The 19913-nt window shown below is 40.9% G+C and overlaps 1 protein-coding gene and 1 long non-coding RNA gene across 7 annotated transcripts in view; one reads left to right on the forward strand and one right to left on the reverse strand.

Moving 5' to 3' along the window:
- The window catches only part of ANO6 (anoctamin 6), a 186210-nt gene that overhangs the window by 21355 nt on the left and 144942 nt on the right, over positions 1–19913 (reverse strand). For all 5 annotated transcript variants that reach the window (XM_072798241.1, XM_072798240.1, XM_072798244.1 and 2 more), the window contains 5 exons: positions 17345–17487; positions 15031–15108; positions 9748–9973; positions 8532–8701; positions 8224–8321 (listed from right to left, as the gene is read on the reverse strand). In XM_072798241.1, coding sequence (XP_072654342.1) covers positions 8224–8321; positions 8532–8701; positions 9748–9973; positions 15031–15108; positions 17345–17487 — 715 coding nt within the window. The remainder of the gene's footprint in view (positions 1–8223; positions 8322–8531; positions 8702–9747; positions 9974–15030; positions 15109–17344; positions 17488–19913) is intronic.
- LOC140617229 (uncharacterized) overlaps positions 8253–19913 on the forward strand; it is a 51409-nt gene continuing 39748 nt past the window's right edge. Inside the window, exons 1-2 of one of the 2 annotated variants that reach the window (XR_012017450.1) lie at positions 8253–8717; positions 19391–19555. This is a non-coding gene — a long non-coding RNA (uncharacterized lncRNA). The remainder of the gene's footprint in view (positions 8718–19390; positions 19556–19913) is intronic. The other variant, XR_012017451.1, reaches the window with a different exon arrangement.

The following is a 19913-nucleotide window of genomic DNA, read 5'->3' on the forward strand; positions in this document are numbered from 1 at the left end:
ATGTGAGCTGGTGATCATGCTGTGGAGAAGAATGAGGCAGGGCAAGGAATGGAGATTGTTTGTATTTGTGGTGGGGGGGTGGTGCAGTGGCAGGGAAGGGCTCAGGAGTGACATTTGAATAAAATTATGAAGGAGGCAGAGGAAACTGTGACTACAGAGCCCCAGAAGCAGGAGCAGACCTTTTATGTTGGGCAGACAGCATGGAGACTGGTGTGATCCTGGACTAGTAGGAAACTACTTTGGTAGTTTTGAGGGGTGGGGAGCCTAAGAGACCATTGTGAAGATTTGGGCATTTTTTGGGTAAAGTGGGGAGCCATTGAAGGGCTCTCAAAGAAAAGTGATGTATTTTCATTTTAGATGAAACAGGTCCAAGACCCTATTTTTTTAATTTAGATTTACATTCAATTAACATGTATTATTGATTTCAGAGGTAGAGATAAGAGAATCACCAGTCTTACATAATACCCAGTCCTCATTACGTCACGTGCCCTTCTTCATGTTCATCACACAGTTACCCCAACCCCCAACCCTCTCCCCTCCAGTGACCCTCAGTTTGTTTCCTATGATTAAGAATCTCTTACGGTATGTCTCCTCTCTGATTTTTGTCTTGCTTTATTTTTTCCTCTATGATCCTCTGTCTTGTTTCTTAAATTCCACATATAAGTGAGATTATATTATAATTATCTTTCTCTGAATCACTTAATTAACTTGGCAAAAAATCCTGTAGTTTCATCCGTGTCATTACAAATGGCAAGATTTCAATTTTTTTGATGGCTTAGTATTCCATTGTGTACAAATACACATACACACACACACACACACATATATATGTATATATACATACATACATATATACCACATCATTATCCATTTATCTGTTGATGGATATCTGGGCTTTTCCCAAAGTTTGGCTATTGTGGACATTGCTGCTATAAACATTGGGGTGCAGGGGCCCCTTTGGATCACTACACTTATATCTTTGTGCTAAATACCCAGTAGTTCAATTGCTGGGTCATAAGGAAGCTCTATGTTCAACTTTTTTTTTTTTTTTAAAGATTTTATTTATTTATTCATGAGAGAGAGAGAGAGAGAGAGAGAGAGAGAGAGAGAGGCAGAGACACAAGCAGAGGGAGAAGCAGGTTCCATGCAGGAGCCCGATGTGGGACTCGACCCCGGGACTCCAGGATCACACCCTGGGCTGAAGGCAGGCGCCAAACTGCTGAGCCACCCAGGGATCCCCCTATGTTCAACTTCTTGAGGAACCTCCATACTATTTTCCAGAGGGGCTGCACCAGCTTGCATTCCCACCAACAGTGTACGAGGGTTCCCCTTTCTCTGCATGCTTGCCAACATTTGTTGTTTCCTGACTTGTTAATTTTACTCAGTCTGACTGGTGTGAGGTAGTATCCCTTTGTGGTTTTGATTTGTAATTCCTTGATGCTGAGTGACGTGGAGCATTTTTTTCATGTGTCTGTTGGCCATCTGTATGTCTTCTTTGGAGAAGTTCATGTCTTCTGTCCATTTCTTGATTGGATTATTTGTTCTTTAGGTGTTGAGTTAGGTAAGTTTTTTATAGATCTTGGAGACTAGCCCTTTATCTGATCTATCATTTGCAAATATCTTCTCCAATTCCGTCAGTTGTCTTTTGGTTTTGTCAACTGCTGTGCAAAAGCTTTTTTATCTGGATGAAGTCCCAATAGTTCATTTTTGCCTTTGTTTCCCTTGCCTTTGGAGACATGCCAGCAAGAAACTGCTGCAGCTGAGGTCAAAGAGGTTGCTGCCTGTGTTCTCCTTTAGGATTTTGATGGATTCCCGTCTCATATTTGAGTCTATTTTTGTGTATGGCATAAGGAAATGGTCCAGTTTCATTCTTTTGTGCGTGGCTGTACAATTTTCCCAACACCATTTGTTGGAGACTCTTTTTTTTTCATTGGATAGTCTTTCCTGCTTTGTCAAAGATTAGTTGCCCATAGAGTTGAGGGTCCATTTCTGGGTTTCCTATTCTGTTCCCATTGGTCTGTTTTCGTGCCGGTACCATACTGTCTTGATGACTACAGCTTTGTAATAGAGCTGGAAGTCTGGGATTGTGATGTCACCAGCTTTGTTTTTTTCTTTTCTTTTTCTTTTTCTTTTTTCCAACAATCCTTTGGCTATTTGGGGCCTTTTCTGGCTCCATACAAATTTTAGGATTATTTGTTCCAGCTCTGTGAAGTAAGTTGATGTTATTTTGATAGGGATTGCACTGAATGTATAGATTACTCTAGGTAGCATAGACATTTTAACAAAATTTGTTAAAATATTTGTTCTTCTGATCCATGAGCATGCAACGTTTTTCCATTTCTTTGTGTCTACCTCGATTTCTTTCATGAGCGTTCTATAGTTTTCTGAGTGCAGATCCTCTGCCTCTTTGGTTAGGTTTATTCCTATGTCTCTTCTGGCTTTGGGTGTAGTTGTAAATGGGACTGACTCTTGTTTTAAGCTGAATAAATCAAGGGCCTGAGAAGTGAAAATGCTTCCTCAACATTATAGTGCAGAGCTGGTTGGAAACAGTGCAGTGCTCTGCTCTATTGGACACTGGCCCCTCAGGGGTGTCTATTGTTTCATGTTATTTTCTTTATCAATGCCTCCAGATAAATGTGTCCCCCCTACTTTTTATGGCAATTTTTCCTGAAGAAAAACTGAAGTTGGCAGTGAGATGAGGTGTGCACCTGCAGTCTAAGCAACTGTTGTTCCCCTAAGCAACAGGTGACTTGTGGTTTCCTTGTGGAGTTCACCAGAAGATGCACGACAGCAGCAAACAACTTCAAATACAAACATGTGGGCTAAGGTTTGGATCATTAAACAACATGCTTGTACAAATTTCAAATTCAGAAAATGAAAAGGCTTCGCACTATAAAGACAATGGAGGATGCTGCACATGCACGTGTGCAGGTGTACTTCCCTGCACCACTGCCCCCCACCCCCCTCCGGCCTCTGCATGGAGGGATGAGTTACAAATAGCTTGTCATGCTAGGTGACCCACTGCTCCTGGTCTCTGTGTAAACTTTACTGGCCACTCCTCAAGGTTCATGAAGGGGAAGTGCTCTACCACAGAACATGCCCCTGGCTTCCCAATCTTTCCCCACTTCTTTCTCTTCTGTGACATTAGGGGCACAGTAGGAGGCTGTGGAAAGTGGAGGGGATATGGTCTCAGACACCCCTGAATCTGAATCTACTCTTCATTGCTTACTCTTTGACTTTGGTCAAATTCAAATTAAATGAGGTAACAAAACTTACACTGCCCAGGATTTCTGTCAGGATTAAATAATTCAGAACAGGTAAAGTATTTAGCACATTTCCTAATATATCAAGACCACCTTCACAAACAAGATTTTCTTTGGACCAATACAGGCTAACTGCTGAGGCTGACAGGTAACACAGCCTACGTTACTTAGAATCTTGGCTTGGGGACACAATGTTGTCTGGATTGGCGGATCTCACTTCAGCACTTAGAATGACCTAGAATGCTTGATGCTAGTGCTACATCCTGTAACCCAACCCAAAGCTCTGTTATCAGTCAAGTCTAAGGCAAGGCTGGGAACCTGCAGTTTCACACATGACAGGGGCCTTGTGACACAGGTGGTGTCACTCATCACCCTTCATGCCACCCAAACTCGAGATTCCTGATTTCTGTTGTTTTGGTTTTTTGCTCTGCCTCACACTTCCAGTCCTAGCCTCTTGATTGAATCCTCTCAATGCTCCAGAGAAGCAGTTCTTTTACTATCGGGGGTCCAAATCCATTACAATTTGGACTGAGGGTGAAACTTCTGTCTTGGCAACCACTTGTATGATCAGCTCATCTAGTACTTCCCTCTCATACTGTACTGCCTTTCATCACCCGTAATACATCATATTAGACGTCTTTCTGAGTAGCTTTCTCTTCTGAACTACAGACTCTTGTTCAGTCTTCCTGAATTGAACTACTTATCTGTAGTAGGGAATCTTGGGCTGTCATCCATCCATCACTGTCCTTGGTCTTTAGGGTTTTCTAGTGAGTTACGAATCTAGTGCAGAGATATCAATCTTGACTGAACATGAGAATCATCTAGGGAACTTTTTAAAAATACAGATTCCAGATACCTCTTCCCCCGGCCATGAGTGGAAGCTTCCTCTCTCTAGCAGGGGTTACAAAATAATTTTCTTAGGGATTTATCATGCATACTAGCAATAACAGCATTGGAAAAGCACCCTTCCCTAAGTCCTTATTACGTGTAAAGCACTTTACACCTCATTTTCTCTTTGTAGCTTCATTATCATATTTAATCCAGATGCTATAGATAATCATCATTTCTATTAAGGATATTCCACAGTATTCCCACTTGCTAATTTTGAATACAAGCATCCTTCACTATCTGAATCTATTTTACTGTTCCTGAAAATAAAGGGTCAGTATAGATAGTGAGGGATAGCTGTATTTCGGGTTCTCTTTATTGTATGTCTGGTTCATCTTCCAGCCAAATCAGATCTGTTCTCTTATATAGTTCACTTTCCTCATTTAAGTAGTGCATTCCCGTTGTGAAAAACACAGAAAACCAACAATGGATGAAAATTACAGCCATCTGTTATCTAAATACCAAAGAACAATGCTATTGGTATTTTGGATTTTTAGCTGTAATTATTTTCCTTAATGTTTAATCATAAAATTTTCTCCAGAGTGGCTTAATGCAGGGATTGTATGAACCCTTTGTCAAACACAGAATAAAATTCCCAGGAATGCCTCAAATATCAAAATACAAAGTGAGACTGGAAAGGGCAAAGGACTTTGGGCTTGTTCCCTGGGTCCAACAAACAATTCTGTTATTTTGCTGATGTTATGTATTCGAAGCACATGGGTCACTCATTCACTAGACTGGTGCTGGGGTGTGCCTACTAAATTCCAGGTACTGATTTAGGTGCCAGCGGGACCCCAAAGGGAACCTGGGTCACAGTGCCAGAAGTGCTTTGTTCCTGGAATCCTCACTGAGGACCTCCAGTGGTGTCAGGGTGGAAGAAGACCAGTTTACGGTGATATTCATTTCATTATGTTCCTTTGGACATATTTAAATGGTGGGAAAATAGCTACTGACTGACCAGGCTTTTCTTGCCTATCTTATGTATTTTGGGGTTGGGGATCGGTTTGGGTAGGAAGAGTAACTGATCTTTCACTTTGTGTGGAAAACGTATGCAGGAAAGTGGTACCTACAAACAAAGACTGATGGGAAGAGCCCAAGTCACTCTCTAAAGTGGCTAGAATGTAGCATTCCCAGTTTTCAGACAAGGGAGAGATAATTCAAAACATACCGCCCTGAGGTGTTTTAGGCCAGGAATAGAAATGTCTAACAGGGGCGCCTCAGTGGTTTAGTGCCTGCCTTTGGCCCAGGGCGTGATCCTGGGGTCCTGGGATCGAGTTTCGCATCAGGCTCCCCGCCTGGAGCCTGCTTCTCCCTCTGCTTCTCTCTCTGTGTCTCTCAGGAATAAATGAATACAATTAAAAAAAAAAAAAAAAAAGAAATGTCTAACAAAAAGTTGAGCTCACTATAATGTGCATCAATGGCCTATCTTGAAGTACAGGTATAAATATACCATGGATACTATGTACATCCTTTATTTTTAAATATTTCATGTGAACAAGTTTCATTTCATATGAATTTCTTAGTACCAGTTTAGGAAATATATGTCCCCACCCCCATCCCCTGCCCTGCCAACAGTCGCTATTTTTTTGGTTCAGAAAATGGCTCACTGACAATCAACCAGTCATCAAAATTTAGTTTAAATAACTAGCCTACTTCCTTCAGAAAAATGCTGTTTACTAATCTGAGTTAAGCCCTTCCTCTATTTGATATATTTGTTTTCATATAGAAACCCACTATTTGTGCATGACCTACTTTTACTCATATGGAAAAATCTGAATATGAACTCAGTGAAGTTAAGGGTTATTTACTCCCTAGTAAGGACCCCACATATTAATTTTACAGTTAAGACCAGATCCTTTTTGTATAAGGGAGGAGGGAGGAGAGGAGAACATTGCGGGGGTGGGGGGACAAGGTGGAGGAGGAATGTTTGTTTTGAGATAGACCCTGATAGTTCACCTTGAAGGTGGAGGATGAAGCCTAATGAAGAAATGTAAAAGGACCCAAACGTTTCTGCTCTATGAAAACAGGGAAAAAAAAATGGTGAACTGCTCTGCAAAGAGAATAAACAGGAACTTGGTAATGGGGAAGAGAGAGGAGAAGTTAGGGGAGGGAGGAGAAAGAAATGGAGGGAAGTTCTGTGGGGTGGGGGGAAGATAGGTTGAAGAGTCTGGAGCCTACAAAGAAGGGTCATAAAAAAAAATCCAGCTATGCAGTGGGAGAAAAGACTTTTAAAAGACAGTGGTTTTTTTTTTTTTTTTTTTTTTTTTTTTTTTTTTTTAAGATTTATTTTCTCAGAGAGAGAGGCAGAGACACAGGCAGAGGGAGAAGCAGGCTCCATGCAGGAAGCCTGACATGGGACTTGATCCCGGGTCTCCAGGATCACACCCCGGGCTGCAGGCGGTGCCACACCGCTGCGCCACCAGGGCTGCCCAAGATGGTGGTTTTTAATTTCAGAATTATTCTGGGTTGCTGGCTCCATGTCCCAAACATCAGTAAAGGCTGCTTGTGTGCATAGTTTTGGAGGACACTGAGAGGGGCCACAGTTGGCTTTCGGGTTGCCATAAGCAGAAAGTATAGACATAGGAGGCAAGACAGAAGAGAGATCAAAAGTTCTGTGAGGACAGAAACTCAGAGCCAGAAATTACCTTGAAAAGGTATGTGTCATAGTCAGAAAAATGGTCCACCAAAAGATGGCCATGTCCCACCCCCCAGAACATATGAATATGTTAAGTGACATGGCAAAGGGGAATAAGGTTGCAAATCAGCTGACCTTAAGATAGTTTCCTGGATCATCCAGGTGGGCCCAATGTAATTATCAGGGCAATCAAAGTGGAGGAGAAAGGGAGGGAGGGAGAGAAGGGAGGGAGAGAAGAAGGGAGGAGAGAAGAAGGGAGGGAGAGAAGAAGGGAGGAGGCGAGCTAGGGGGATGTGACTATAGAAGAGTCAGACACATAGCAACACTGCTGGTTTTAAGATGACAAAAGCAGCCACAAGCCAAGGAATGTAGACAATTCCTAGAAGCTAGAAAAGAGAAATAAATGAATTCATCCTATGGGCTCCTGAAAGGAATAGGTTGGCTGCCAACACTTTGAGTTTAGCCCACTGAAAGCTGCGTCAGACTTGTGCCTTCTAGAACCGTAAGATATTAAATCTGTGTTGTTTTGTGTTTTTCTCATTGTCCTCCCCTTATCATTAAGTTGGTAGGAATCTGTTCAGCAGCAATCACAGAAAATGAATATAATAAGCCCCTGAAAATGTGCAGAAATTGAAACAGCACTGGACTATTCACTTTGAGATAGGATAGAGCGAGCTTAAGTGCAGATTTAAAAGGACAGTGTGACCTTGGCTAACTAACATCTGTTGTTCTCATTTCTTAGGGAAAGAACAGTAAAGTCAAGACATTTGTGTTTATTATTTTAGATCATTATCTCTTGTGATCCTAAGGCACAGGATTACATGTTTGAAGAGAACTTCTCTGGTTGAAAGCATGTGGATTTGGAGTCCCATGATCTTGGACATGAATCCCAGAGTAGCCTCTTACGGATAATGTGAATGTGGGTAAATCACTTAACCACTTTAAGTCACAGAATCTTCATTTGCATAAGGGAGATAAAAATCAGGATTGTCTGACAGATTGAGAGATCTATAAAGCACTTAATACAGTGACTGGTACATAATAGCAACTCAACAAATTATTACCGTTGATTTTTAAAACCATAGTGTAAGAGAGGAGACGGTTGTAAGAAATTGAGGAAATAGTTCACAGCCCCAACAACCGCCATCTCCAAGGACTAGAATCAGACTGCTACCAACAATAGGCTAATAGGCATAAACTGTAGCAGATGGGGATTTAGGTTAAATAGAAAGCTTTTTTTTTTCTTTTAAACATAATTATTAAACACTGGATACATATACACCATTGGTTGGACCATCCGGTCTGGAGGCCTTTGATGGAGTTTACCGCATTTTAGAGGTGGGCATGCAGCTGTGTGACCATAGAGGCAAATGGGTGGGATGGGTGGGTTGTTCTATCCCCTATCACATCCCCAAGATCACAAAACTTCATACTCACGGAAGTAACACCTCTTGTATGTTATTCCAGATTGCTTTTCCTCCCATGATTATCGTCAGCTGTGTCGTCAGTTCAAGGAGACAGCCACCGGGCTCACACTGGAATATTAAAAAGAAAAATCTCGCTTAAATTTTACAGGGGTCTAACATGAGACTGAGTTCATTAATTTTCTTTTTCGCTGATATTTATTCTGTTAAGGCAAAGAGAATCTAAAGAATTCACAGTGAAGAAACTCTTTGTTGGGCGCCCGGTGGCGAAAAACATGAAGCAGCTTAAATTGGCAGGAGAATCCAATTCTAAGTTCGTACCTCTTCATTTCTGTATTTTCCCAGCCAATAGGTTGGGTCTCCGGGATAACCTACAAATTTGCCCTTAAAGAATGCGATGTAGAAGCATGAAGAATAGTAGTTGACAAACTGGAATAAGAACATCTTCATGGTCAGGCTGTTCTCATAATCAGTCTGGGTCCTTGGGAGTTCTGCAGTTAAATAAAGGTAAGACTTAAAAATTGTGAACAGCTTTGAGACCCTAATCAAAGACACCAATACATGAGTTAACATGTTTAAAAAAAAAATACAATTCACACAGTTTCCCTTTAAGCAGTTTTTGAATTCCTTAATATAGCTGCTGTGCCAATTCCCAGCTTACACGTTGGTATAACAGGCCCCCCTCCCCCTTCTGCCAAGAATACAACATCCCACAGGGCCAAAATATTCAAGGATTCCTTAAAATTTACAAGCTTAATGTTATCAAATGGACAAGGCTTGTCCTCTCTCAGGTCTAAGCAGACAACAGGTTATTTCTGAACAGCCTGCTAAATGATATTTCTCTCGTCTTCCTGAATTGTGGGTAAGGAAGGTAGGGCTGTTGAAACAAACAAAACGATGGGGAACCTGTTATAGGCATTTGGAGAAGATAGAACAGGTCATCCTTCTAGTTGAGAATTTAAAGCAGTCGGATCATTTTTAGAAGATGACCGCTGAGCAGACCATTCGGAGAATGGCCCAGGCATATGCAGCATGTGGGGAGAGCTTAACTCCGACCACTAAGCAGCTGCCTGGGATACAAGCCAGAGAGAGAGAAACATTTATTATAAAAGCTGGAGCTGAGAAGAACACAGGGACATTAATATGAACAGCATGGGGGAAAGCCACGCAACAGGGTGATTACTTGTCCTCTCAGCAAAAGAGGAGCATATTTGCCACTGGAACCATGACCCCATTCCACTTATTTGCAATAAAGAGACTATTTACTTTCAACAATAGGGTACGTGATCTCACGTAATTGAAAATATTATTCAGCGCTGATCTGTTTACACAGAGCTTGGGCATTATAATGATTGTCTTTGCTTTGTCCCTTTTGCTAATGCAAAGCTGTAGATAATTCATTTCCCACACAGGTTAGATAAAATATGTTTACACTCGAAATTTTCTAAAATTCGTAACATACTGAAATTGAAATGCCTGAAAGAGACAGTCTCTATTTCTCACCAGGTTTTAAAAGTGTCTTACGGAATGACCTTACCAAAATTAGTAATCATGATTGCTACTTTTTCATATATGGTGTTCAGAATCATGATGATGATAAAGCTGATGACGGAAGCTGTGATAGACGTGGCTGTCTGTGGGGTCAGGTACTTCTGGATTGGGTCTGTCCCGTTGAAGGTCTGAGATAATTTTGTAGAAAATACAACCAACACTGAGAGCCTGTAGACTATGATCCCAATAACTGAGGCAATGATCAACAGGATCTGGAAGCACAATAAACACAGCAACATGAGATTCACAAATAGTATTTTTACACTTGAAAATCAACTCCATGTGTAAATGGACAAGGTGCACGTGCAAAGTGATGTGACTCTCATATAGTTGCCACAAGACGGGTGGAAATCGGGCACGTTAAATTTCAAAAAAAGGGAGAGGAATGATGGAAGTCAAAACAAAGTGTGTCCACTGAAGGAAAATGTGGGTGGCTCAGCGGTTTAGTGTCTGCCTTCGGCCCAGGGCGTGATCCTGGAGTCCTGGGATCGAGTCCCACATCGGGGTCCCTGTAGGGAGCCTGCTTCTCCCTCTGCCTGTGTCTCTGCCTCTTTCTCTCTCTGTCTCTCTCATGAATAAATAAAATCTTTAAAAAAATGTTAACAATAGGAGAAACTGCACAGGGCGTGAGTACACAGGAATCCTGTACTCACTCACTGTGCAGTTTGTCTGCAAACCCCAAACTGCTTGAATAAAGGTCTATTAAAAAAAAAAAAAAAAAGAACGAATCTTCAGAAGAGGAAAACGTGGAACCAGTGAAAACATCCCTCTACAATCAGGACATTCTTTAGGGTGTGCATTAAAGGTTTTGCTCAGTTTTCATCCTAATATTAAGGGGGTACGTTCGCTTCCAACAGAGGACCTATCCCTGGTTCAAGGGTCAGCAGGTGCTTTTGTCTTAGCCGCCTGCAGGAGGTGAGATAGAGGTGCCTGGAGGGAATTCAGAGATGGCAGCAGCTACCTGCTGATGAAAGCTTCACACCCTTTTCACCCTCAGATCCTAAGATCTTAAACCTGCAGTTACTCATACCTGCATCTGCACAAGATTCATTTCACTAACCTGTTGTATTTTTGACTACACAGACCCCAAGTCAGTGCGGGGGTGGGGAGGGGAAGTAGGGGCGTCTGAAGCACAGCTTGTGTGTGGCTGGTAGGGTGTCCCTTCATTAGGCAGGTTTTCTCCGGCCCCTGAACCATGCACATTTAAAGGTCTCCATTTTATTTATATTTTATTTATTTTATTTAATTATTTTATTAGAGATTTTATTTATTTATTCATGAGACACACAGAGACACAGGCAGAGGGAGAAGCAGGCTCCATGCAGAGAGCCCGATGAGGGACTCGATCCTGGGACTCCAGGATCACACCCTGGACTGAAGGCAGGCGCTAAACCGCTGAGCCACCCGGGCTGCCCTCCCTTTTATTTTATTTTATTTATTTATTTTTTAAGGTCTCCCTTAGAAACTGTTTTCCCTACATCTACTTTCTGGACTTACTGCAAAGTATGTATTTCAATGTGTCTGCCTCCAGAGAGAAAAGCTACAAAGAATGTGCATTTCAGGGCCAAATCATGTGCTGTTGTTTACAGCAACAGAGGGAGGCTGGTTTTCACCTGTGGAGAGCAGTGACTGGGAGAGATTACAGGTGAGGTCCTGGAGGTTCCTGCATCTGAATCCCAGCTCTGCCTCTAGCTGAGGGACCGAGTGCAAACTACTTAACCTTTGGGGCTTCCATTTCTTTGCCCATATAAGGTGGGATCCTAATGGGAACTTACTTATAGGAGTGTTGTGAGGATTTAATGTGTTACTCCAGGTAAAAGCACTTAGAACATTAAGCCCAGGCACATGAAAAGTGCTTATAAATGCTGACTGTGAGTATGGTGACTGGAGAGTTAACAAGATGTTTTTCTTACTTTTAAAGCCATCAGTGTGTAAAGAAGGCATTTTATTTCCTCTTCTAATCTCTCGCATTATCTCCTTCCCTTCACAGTTAGGGCTTAATACTTATGAAAAGAATAACATGTTTGTGTGTGTGAGTACATGTGAAAATTAGCCAAGGCTGAGAAAAATGTAGTAGATAAGGTATATCCAGTCTTCCTCTCTGAGCCCAACAAATATAGACCCTTAATTAATTTTAAAAAATATTTTATTTATTTATTCATGAGAGACAGGGACACAGGCAGAGGGAGAAGCAGGCTCCATGCAGAAGCCCAAACTGGGACTCGATCCCGGGACTACAGGATCACGCCCTGGGCCAAAGGCAGGTGCTAAACCACTGAGCCACCCAGGGATCCCCAATATAGACCCCCTTAAATTGTGTGTGTGTGTGTGTGTATATTTAAATCTCCATTAATAGTCTTTAAAAATATTAAGTGATTATAATAGATGAGATTCTTTAAGTGCTTACTATTCACCTCAGACACGTATATTTTTAAAATCCTCAACACCTGCCCTGTGAGGTTGGTAGTGTTCTATCTTTTACGGCAGAAAAAAGAGCCACAGAGATTAAGACTTTGACCCAAATTAAGCAACTAGTAACTGAAAGGACTGAAATACCCCAGGACTCTGGAGTCACACTAACCTCTGCATGGCACAGACTCCTACATGGTTTATGAAATGAATTCTAAGTCACTTCAGAGTTTTTACACACTTGGTATGTTTCCATACTTCTTCAGGGGACTTGATAGGTTCAATATTTCTCCACAGGAGGAAGATCTGCATTCTCAAGTTCCTTACGAATCTTTTCTGATTATAATTCCAATACATGCTTATTATAGAACATTTGAAATTACTCCATAGTGGATACTGGTTGCTTCTGCTGCCTTGGATCTGTTCCTAGTCTTAGAAGCAGACCTAGATTTTGCTTTCCAAAGGGGAATAACCTCTCCTCCATTTTCAGTCCTATGGTTTGGGCTGGATTGTCCCCTTCCCCCACCTTACAGGCATATATCCTGATTGGTTTGAGTCAAATAGTTATCTCATCTTGTGGGCCTCAGCAACTGATTCAAGGACTGATAAATAATTTAATAAGAGCCAGTGGGATGTGAGAGATCTGCCAATGTCTATGGGAAAGAGAAGCTTGCTCTGTCAATAGAGGCAGCTGCTAACAGAAACCTCTCTTGGTTTGAATGTGATGTGAGGTCTGGAATCCTGCAGCCATTCTGAGACCGTAAGGTAGTGCCTACAACCACCAAGCCAGGGGACCAGTGGACACAGAATGAAGGTAAAACACACAGCCCTTGGGATCCCTGGGTGGCGCAGCGGTTTGGCGCCTGCCTTTGGCCCAGGGCGCGATCCTGGAGACCCGGGATCGAATCCCACGTCGGGCTCCTGGTGCATGGAGCCTGCTTCTCCCTCTGCCTGTGTCTCTGCCTCTCTCTCTCTCTCTGTGTGACTATCATAAATAAATAAAAATTAAAAAAAAATAAAACACACAGCCCAAGATGTTATCTGGGCTGCAGTTATCTATCCTTGATGGAAGCTATACCTCAGACCTGGGATTTTGTTATAGGAACCAAAAAACACCAACCACCCTCATTTTGTTGTTGTTGTTTAAACCAACTGAACACGGACTGTCCGTCATCTACAAATGAATGACTCCTAACTATAAAAATAAAGAATAAAAAATAAGGAAAAATAGAAAAATGTACGTACTATCTATATGTAGGCATAATTCCTTCAGAATCACGTATCATTTGCATATTAAAATCATTTCACATATTTTATCCTTTCCTAAATGTTATCATAAACATAACATTTCTCAAGGCATAAAATATTTTCATGGACATACTTTCTCACAGCTATCCTGTATCCTACTGTATGAAGGACTAGAAGTAGGATATCTAGGCTGAGATATTTTTATATATAATAAGTAAATAAGTAATATAAATAATTATATATTTTTGTAATATATATGTGACTAAATCTTTACCGACTTCTCTTACCATTTGAAATACTTCCTTATTAATGGTTTTTATAAGCTGAATTAGTAGATTAAAGCACATGAATATTTTTGACTTGTGACACTGCCAAACTGCTTTCTAAGAGGCCAGGACAGCTTAAAATTCTTACAGCCTAGGTATGAGAGGAGCTGATCACTGCCCTTCATCCTCACAAAAGCTGAACCTTCTCACTTGAGAGGTGAAATACTGTATCTCATTTAAATGTGCACTGATTTAATTAATATTGAGATCTGACATTTGCCAGGGTATTTTTTTTTCTTTCTTTTGTGAAAGAGTATTCTTGTTCTTTGCCTCCTTAGCTCTTGAGAGCTTTGGTGTTACCTTAGGAGTGATCTGGACTTTTTATGTGTTGAAGTTATTGACCCTTTGCCCTAGTAGGTAACAGAAATTTCTTCTGTTTTTGTTTTGGGACGCTTGGATGACTCAGTGGTTGAGTGTCTGTCTTTGGCTCAGAGTGTGATCCCAGGGTCCTGGGATCGAGTCCCACATCAGGCTCCCCATAGGGAGCCCATTTCATTTTCTTTTGAAATGTCTTCCATTGCTGTAATGGTTAGAAAGTCTTCTTATATCTAGAGATTGCATATTCATTAATATTTATTTCTAGTTTGTGGTGTTACCTTTCAAATATTTCTGGAATTACAATATGTGTTCATAGTATGGTTTGAATCTTTTTTTTCCAAAGAGCTAACAAGTATTCCATTACCATTTATTAAATAATCTTTACTTATCCCACTGAGTTTAATGCCTCCCTTCTCATATATTAAATTATTATTGATATGAGGGCCCATATCTGGGCTTTATGCCCTATTTTCTAATTTGGCTATTCTTGAGCCAATAAAGCTCTCAATATATTATTAATTATATTAATATGATTGTATTAATAAACCCAAAATTAATTTTATAAGTCCTGATATTTTAAAATATTATCTTTTTATCTACAATCATTTGTTCCAGTCTTCTTTTATATCTTTCAGTAGTTTTTACGTCTTCTTTGATAGTTCCTATTATCTTTTTAAGGCTATTCCTAGACATTTTATTTTAGTTGTTACTGTTGGAAAATTTTAGTATTCTTAATGCCTCCCATTTCATCTCTTTACCAGAAACTGGAAAATTCGGACCCTCTGATCTGATTTCAACAGATGAAGTGAAAGGAACTGGAAGAGCCACCATGAGTGGATAGATACTAAGGTTGCTCCCTGTGGGGCTGAGTGGTTCTGGAAACAATTCTATGAGGCTACATAGTTTCCAGCTTGCCTTTAGTTTCCTGGATATTTACAATTAGATATTAAAATCTGTGGCCAACTTACCCAGAATAAGACAGCACTTGCACAGAGGGTTACACGTATACATTTTCCCCAGGTAGTAAAGGGAACATGCTCTTCTTCCTTAAAAAAAAAAAAAAAAAAAAAAAAAAGTTTAGTACTCTGGTGAAATGATTTTTTTTTTCCTCCCGATTGGTCTCTAAATCCTAGGCTGAATTTTTTTAAAAATTAGTTTTCAAACATAGCCCCTTTACTTATAACTGCCTTTTTGGGGGGTTAATTTCAGACATACACAAGGCATATGCAGTGTTCATTTTAATGTTGTTTTGGAAATGCAAGCATGAATAATAAGCAGTTTAGCTGCCATGACCTCAGCTCAGGATCCCGGGTATCTGACAATGCTAAGCTGTAGAACTACATTCCTGAGCTTGTCTTAGATTTTAGACACGGCAGCAATGAGAGCTCAGAGCCCGTTGCAGCACAGTAAGTTCCACAAGTGTCTGCAAATACTGGGTATCCACTATGTGTTTCTTGGTTGAGCTTTATATATTAATTTGATATAGCTAAGAATTTTTAAGTTTCTGTGGCCCATAAGCATATATTTAATTTTAAGAGAAGAGCTCAATACTTCTTAAGATTTACCTGGATTATACCAGGAGCTGTAGTATAATAATAATAGCTACAAAATACTTAACACGACATTAACTCTACGCCAGGTACTATTCTAAGAAGGTTTTACACATTAACCCAATTAACCCTTAGGACAACTGTATGAGGAAGCAACTCTATTATTCCCATTTTATATGGTTGAGGAAACTATGGCACAGAGAAGTCATTTGTCGAAGATCATTCAGCTTATAAATTGCTGGGTTGAATCTGTAGGCAGCCTTATTCTCAAGAGTTCATTACCACACTCTGGGCTCTCTAAACCAATGGAGGATACATTAGCAACAAAAGCACAATGAAAAAAAACCGATAAGGAAAAATGAACCTTATCCTCAATTTTTTAACAAGCAAAGTTTCAATGGAAATTAAACTTATTGGTGATTTTAAATTACCAAATTGTCTTTTCTTCAGTACTTCTTCTATGTTGCCAATATTACAAGCTGGTTTTTTTTTTTTTTCAGTATTTAAAAGGTTTTCAACACTTAATTTTAAGTTTCTGCTTTCATTTCTGAATGTATGTATAGTCTTTCAACAGCACATGTGTGACCCCATCATCTTCCATAGTAAACAGTGAGAAGGATTCATAATGGGAATTGTTACATTGTAAAAGACAAATGTCACCTTCTGTTGATAATTGAACCTCACTTTTTCCCATTTATAAAATGAGGAGGTTGAAATGCTCCCTCCAGTCCCTTTTAGTGTTGGCATTCTATAAATCTGCGATTCAATTTATAAAATCTATACTTGGGGATATTTTCCGATGCTCTTGGTAAAGCATTTTCTTTCCAAGAATTATTCGTGTTCAGAATTGACTGTCCTTATGCTGATGATGGAAAGTACCATCAGCTCTAAATTTTCTATGTTGATGGAAAGGAGCAATAATGCAGATGATTCAAAAATTATCTTTCACTGGCTCTGGAATATTTATACAGAGAGATATAGTTTTATTTTATTTTTTTATTTTTTGCAGCAGCAGGAGCAGAAGCAAATTTACCTTTCCAATTACAGAAAATGCCAAGCACAGGCCTAAACTTAGTTGGACTTGAACAAATGTTTCCCTTCTTCCTCTACCCTTTCTCTGACTTTAGGAGGAGAGCCACACAATCTTATGTGCATCCCAGCCAGAAGGTGGAGCAGTCCCAGAGGCTTAGTGCAAAACAAAGGCCAGCTAGTCTAGGATGAAAAAGGGGCCCTAACAATGAAGGGCATGTGAAAAATTGAGAGTCAACTACAAAATCCAAGGTGTCCTTCCTAACACAACTATGTCATAGAGCCTAAGCTTTCTTTTATCCATTATTTTTTATTGATATGAAAGAAAGGACACAAACCAAATACATCTTTTCTTAATTTTATGTCTGACTCTAATTTTTTTTTCCAATTTTACTTTTATGATGAAAAAAGGTGTCACATTTATCTCCTATGTCCATCGTTACCATTCTAAGCCATACATCTTCACTTTGGTTGCACATCAGAATCACCAGGGAAGCTTTTAAAAATCCCTTTGTCCAGAATATACCCCAGGCCACTACGTACTACCACAGTATATAGTGATGGGGTCTGGGCATCAAGCAAGACTTTTCAAGGTCTTAATGATGATTTCAAGGTCTTCAAGACTTTCAAGGTCTTGAAGGTGATTACATTGTACCACCACGGTTGAGAACCACCGTATAAATGGATAGAACATTCTCTTTACCTGAGTAATCTCATTGATCACCACGTGAGTACACTGTGCCTCATATTCTGGCCGGGGTTGCTCTTCCTGCTGTAACTCAACAGTGTCCCATTCATACTCAAGTTCTGCCTGGCGCCGTTTCCAAAACTCCAAAAACAAGGTAACTAAGAGAGAGAGAGAGAGAGAAGAGGAGCAGGTGAATCATCAATGATGACTAATGCTTCAGAAATCTGTGCTGAATTATTAATTATTATAATTACCCATAACACTTTTACATACAGTCAGTAGAGTCTAACTTATAGGTAATACGAATATTTAAAAGAAAAAAGTTATTTTTTTAAAAAATGATATTGATAATTTGTTCAACTTGTGAAAACAGACTACAGCCACGGGAAAGGTAATAACATGATGGTCAGAAGGCATGTGAGCGTGTCTAATGCTAAGGCGTCTGCTACTAGCACTTTATTGCCAACTACAAAACACCAGTAACTACCATAACTCAGAAACCGTTTATGGTCCCTCCGTCCTTCGGCCTGTTTGTCCATACATCCCTCACTCTCTCTCTTCTTTCCTAAGGGCCTGAGGGGGGCACTTTACTAGTCCCCAAATCTCTACTTACCATTACCCAGGCCACCCTAAATTAAAATAATAATATTCTTAAATATAGAAAACTGATATTTTCTCAACCTTGTATGAAGTATGAGTAAAACAGTTTTTAGAAATCTTTACTATTGGGCAGCCCGGGTGGCTCAGCGGTTTAGCACCGCCTTCAGCCCAGGGCCTGATCCTGGAGACCCAGGATCGAGTCCCACATCAGGCTCTCTGCATGGAGCCTGCTTCTCCCTCTGCCTCTCTCTCTCTGTGTCTCTCATGAATAAATAAATAAAATCTTAAAAAAACCTTTTTTACTATCTTTCAAAGCTTGTAATTTAAAATACTAAATAAAGACAACATTAAATGTTGACTGAAAATGTAGTTTCAGGGTAAATCCCCTAGACCTTTCTTTCAATCAGACTGGTACCCCTAAGCCCTTCCTATATAGAAATTCTGGATTTACCACTGTTCCACACACAAGTATTTTTATGTGCCAAAAATAAAGAGAAAAAAGCCACAGGCCCTGCTTCAAGGAGCTACAGGGTATGTAGGAATTATGGTGGTGTGCCCGTTACAATAGACTAGTGAGGGTGATGACAGGTGGCTCTGGGAGCACAGACGTAGAACATGTGCTCAACCTGGAGCCGAGGCTCTCCCTGAGGCGGGGACCCCTGCAGCTGCCCGGAGATGACTGATTTGGAGTTGGAGGTGAAGGTGGGACATGAGCCTCCATCCCCCACTGGGGGAGCTGCCCATGCAAAGGCAAGGAAGCCAGAGAGTCAGATACTCTCCAGAAACTACAAATATCTGGAAGTGAGTGCACAGTGTCATGAGGAGGGTGGGGCAGACAGTGGAGATCGCTGGGGCAATCGCAAAGGACTCTAGGCCTGAAGATACCTGTTTGTTACCTAAAGGTAAAGGGGACATTGCAAGTGTTCTAGAGGGACTAGAGGCAGGGAGACCTGCTGTACATGATGAGTCGGCTTGGGTGAGGAGGAGAGAGAAGACAGAATGTTTGGCAGGTAGGATGGTTACATGCAAACGTGTAAAGGGGAGGAAGAGGTCTAGGATGCCAACAGGGTTTCTGGCTTGGGTGATGCCCTAAATTCTAATGCCATTACCCAGGGGGAAGGGCAGTAAGAGGAGTGAGCCTAGGAAGACAAGTTTAGTTCTAATTAAATGCCTCTGGGCCATAGGAGAGACATCCAGTAGGTAGGTAAAAGTCTGAAACTCGCGAGAAAGATCTATGCTGAGCTGGAAACTTTGCAAAGTAGTAACTGAGGCCATGTGTGGATGGGATCACTAAATGAGAGGTAGAGGGGTAGCTTTCCCCCTGGCTGCACATGAAAAGCACCTGGGAGCTAAAAAAACAAAACAAAACAAAAAACACTGAGCCCAGGAACCATCCCTGAGTTTCTGACTTTACTGGACTAGAATGAGGCACTGGCATTGTGTTTTGCTTTCGTTTTAAAGGTCTACTGTCAGAGTTGAGACCTGCTGGAGTAGACAGCAGAGAGAGGCCGGCCTCTTGTCCTGCAGACCACATGTGGGCAGCCAGAGGTGCGGGAGGAAATCCTGGGCTGTGGCTGTGAGCAGCGTGAACGCGGCACTCCCCAGTGGTGAAGACAGCTGAAATGGGTAAAGTACTCCCTTCCCAGCAGTGTTTGTCTTGCCTTTCTAATTTTCCAGTCACAATGAGTGAGAATAGAAATAAGCTGGATGTTGGAATCGAGGTCAAATCCTGGTTTGGACAATTAGATGTGTGACTACTGGTCAACCTGTTCCAACTTTCTGAGCCCCCATTTCCCTTTCTGTAAAATGGGGGCAACAGGACCAACCTCACAGGGCTGTTGTGAGCTTACTGACATAACTATGGAAAAGCCCTCATACCCCTCAGTGATAATTGCTATTACTCTCATTTTAGACACACAGAGAGAGGCACAGAAAGGTTAAAATACCTACCCGAGGTGGGTTTTTTTTTGTTTGTTTGTTTTTT

Source organism: Canis lupus, chromosome 25 (genome assembly GCF_048164855.1).
Source record: "Canis lupus baileyi chromosome 25, mCanLup2.hap1, whole genome shotgun sequence".
In the NCBI taxonomy this organism is placed as follows: Eukaryota; Metazoa; Chordata; class Mammalia; order Carnivora; family Canidae; genus Canis; species Canis lupus.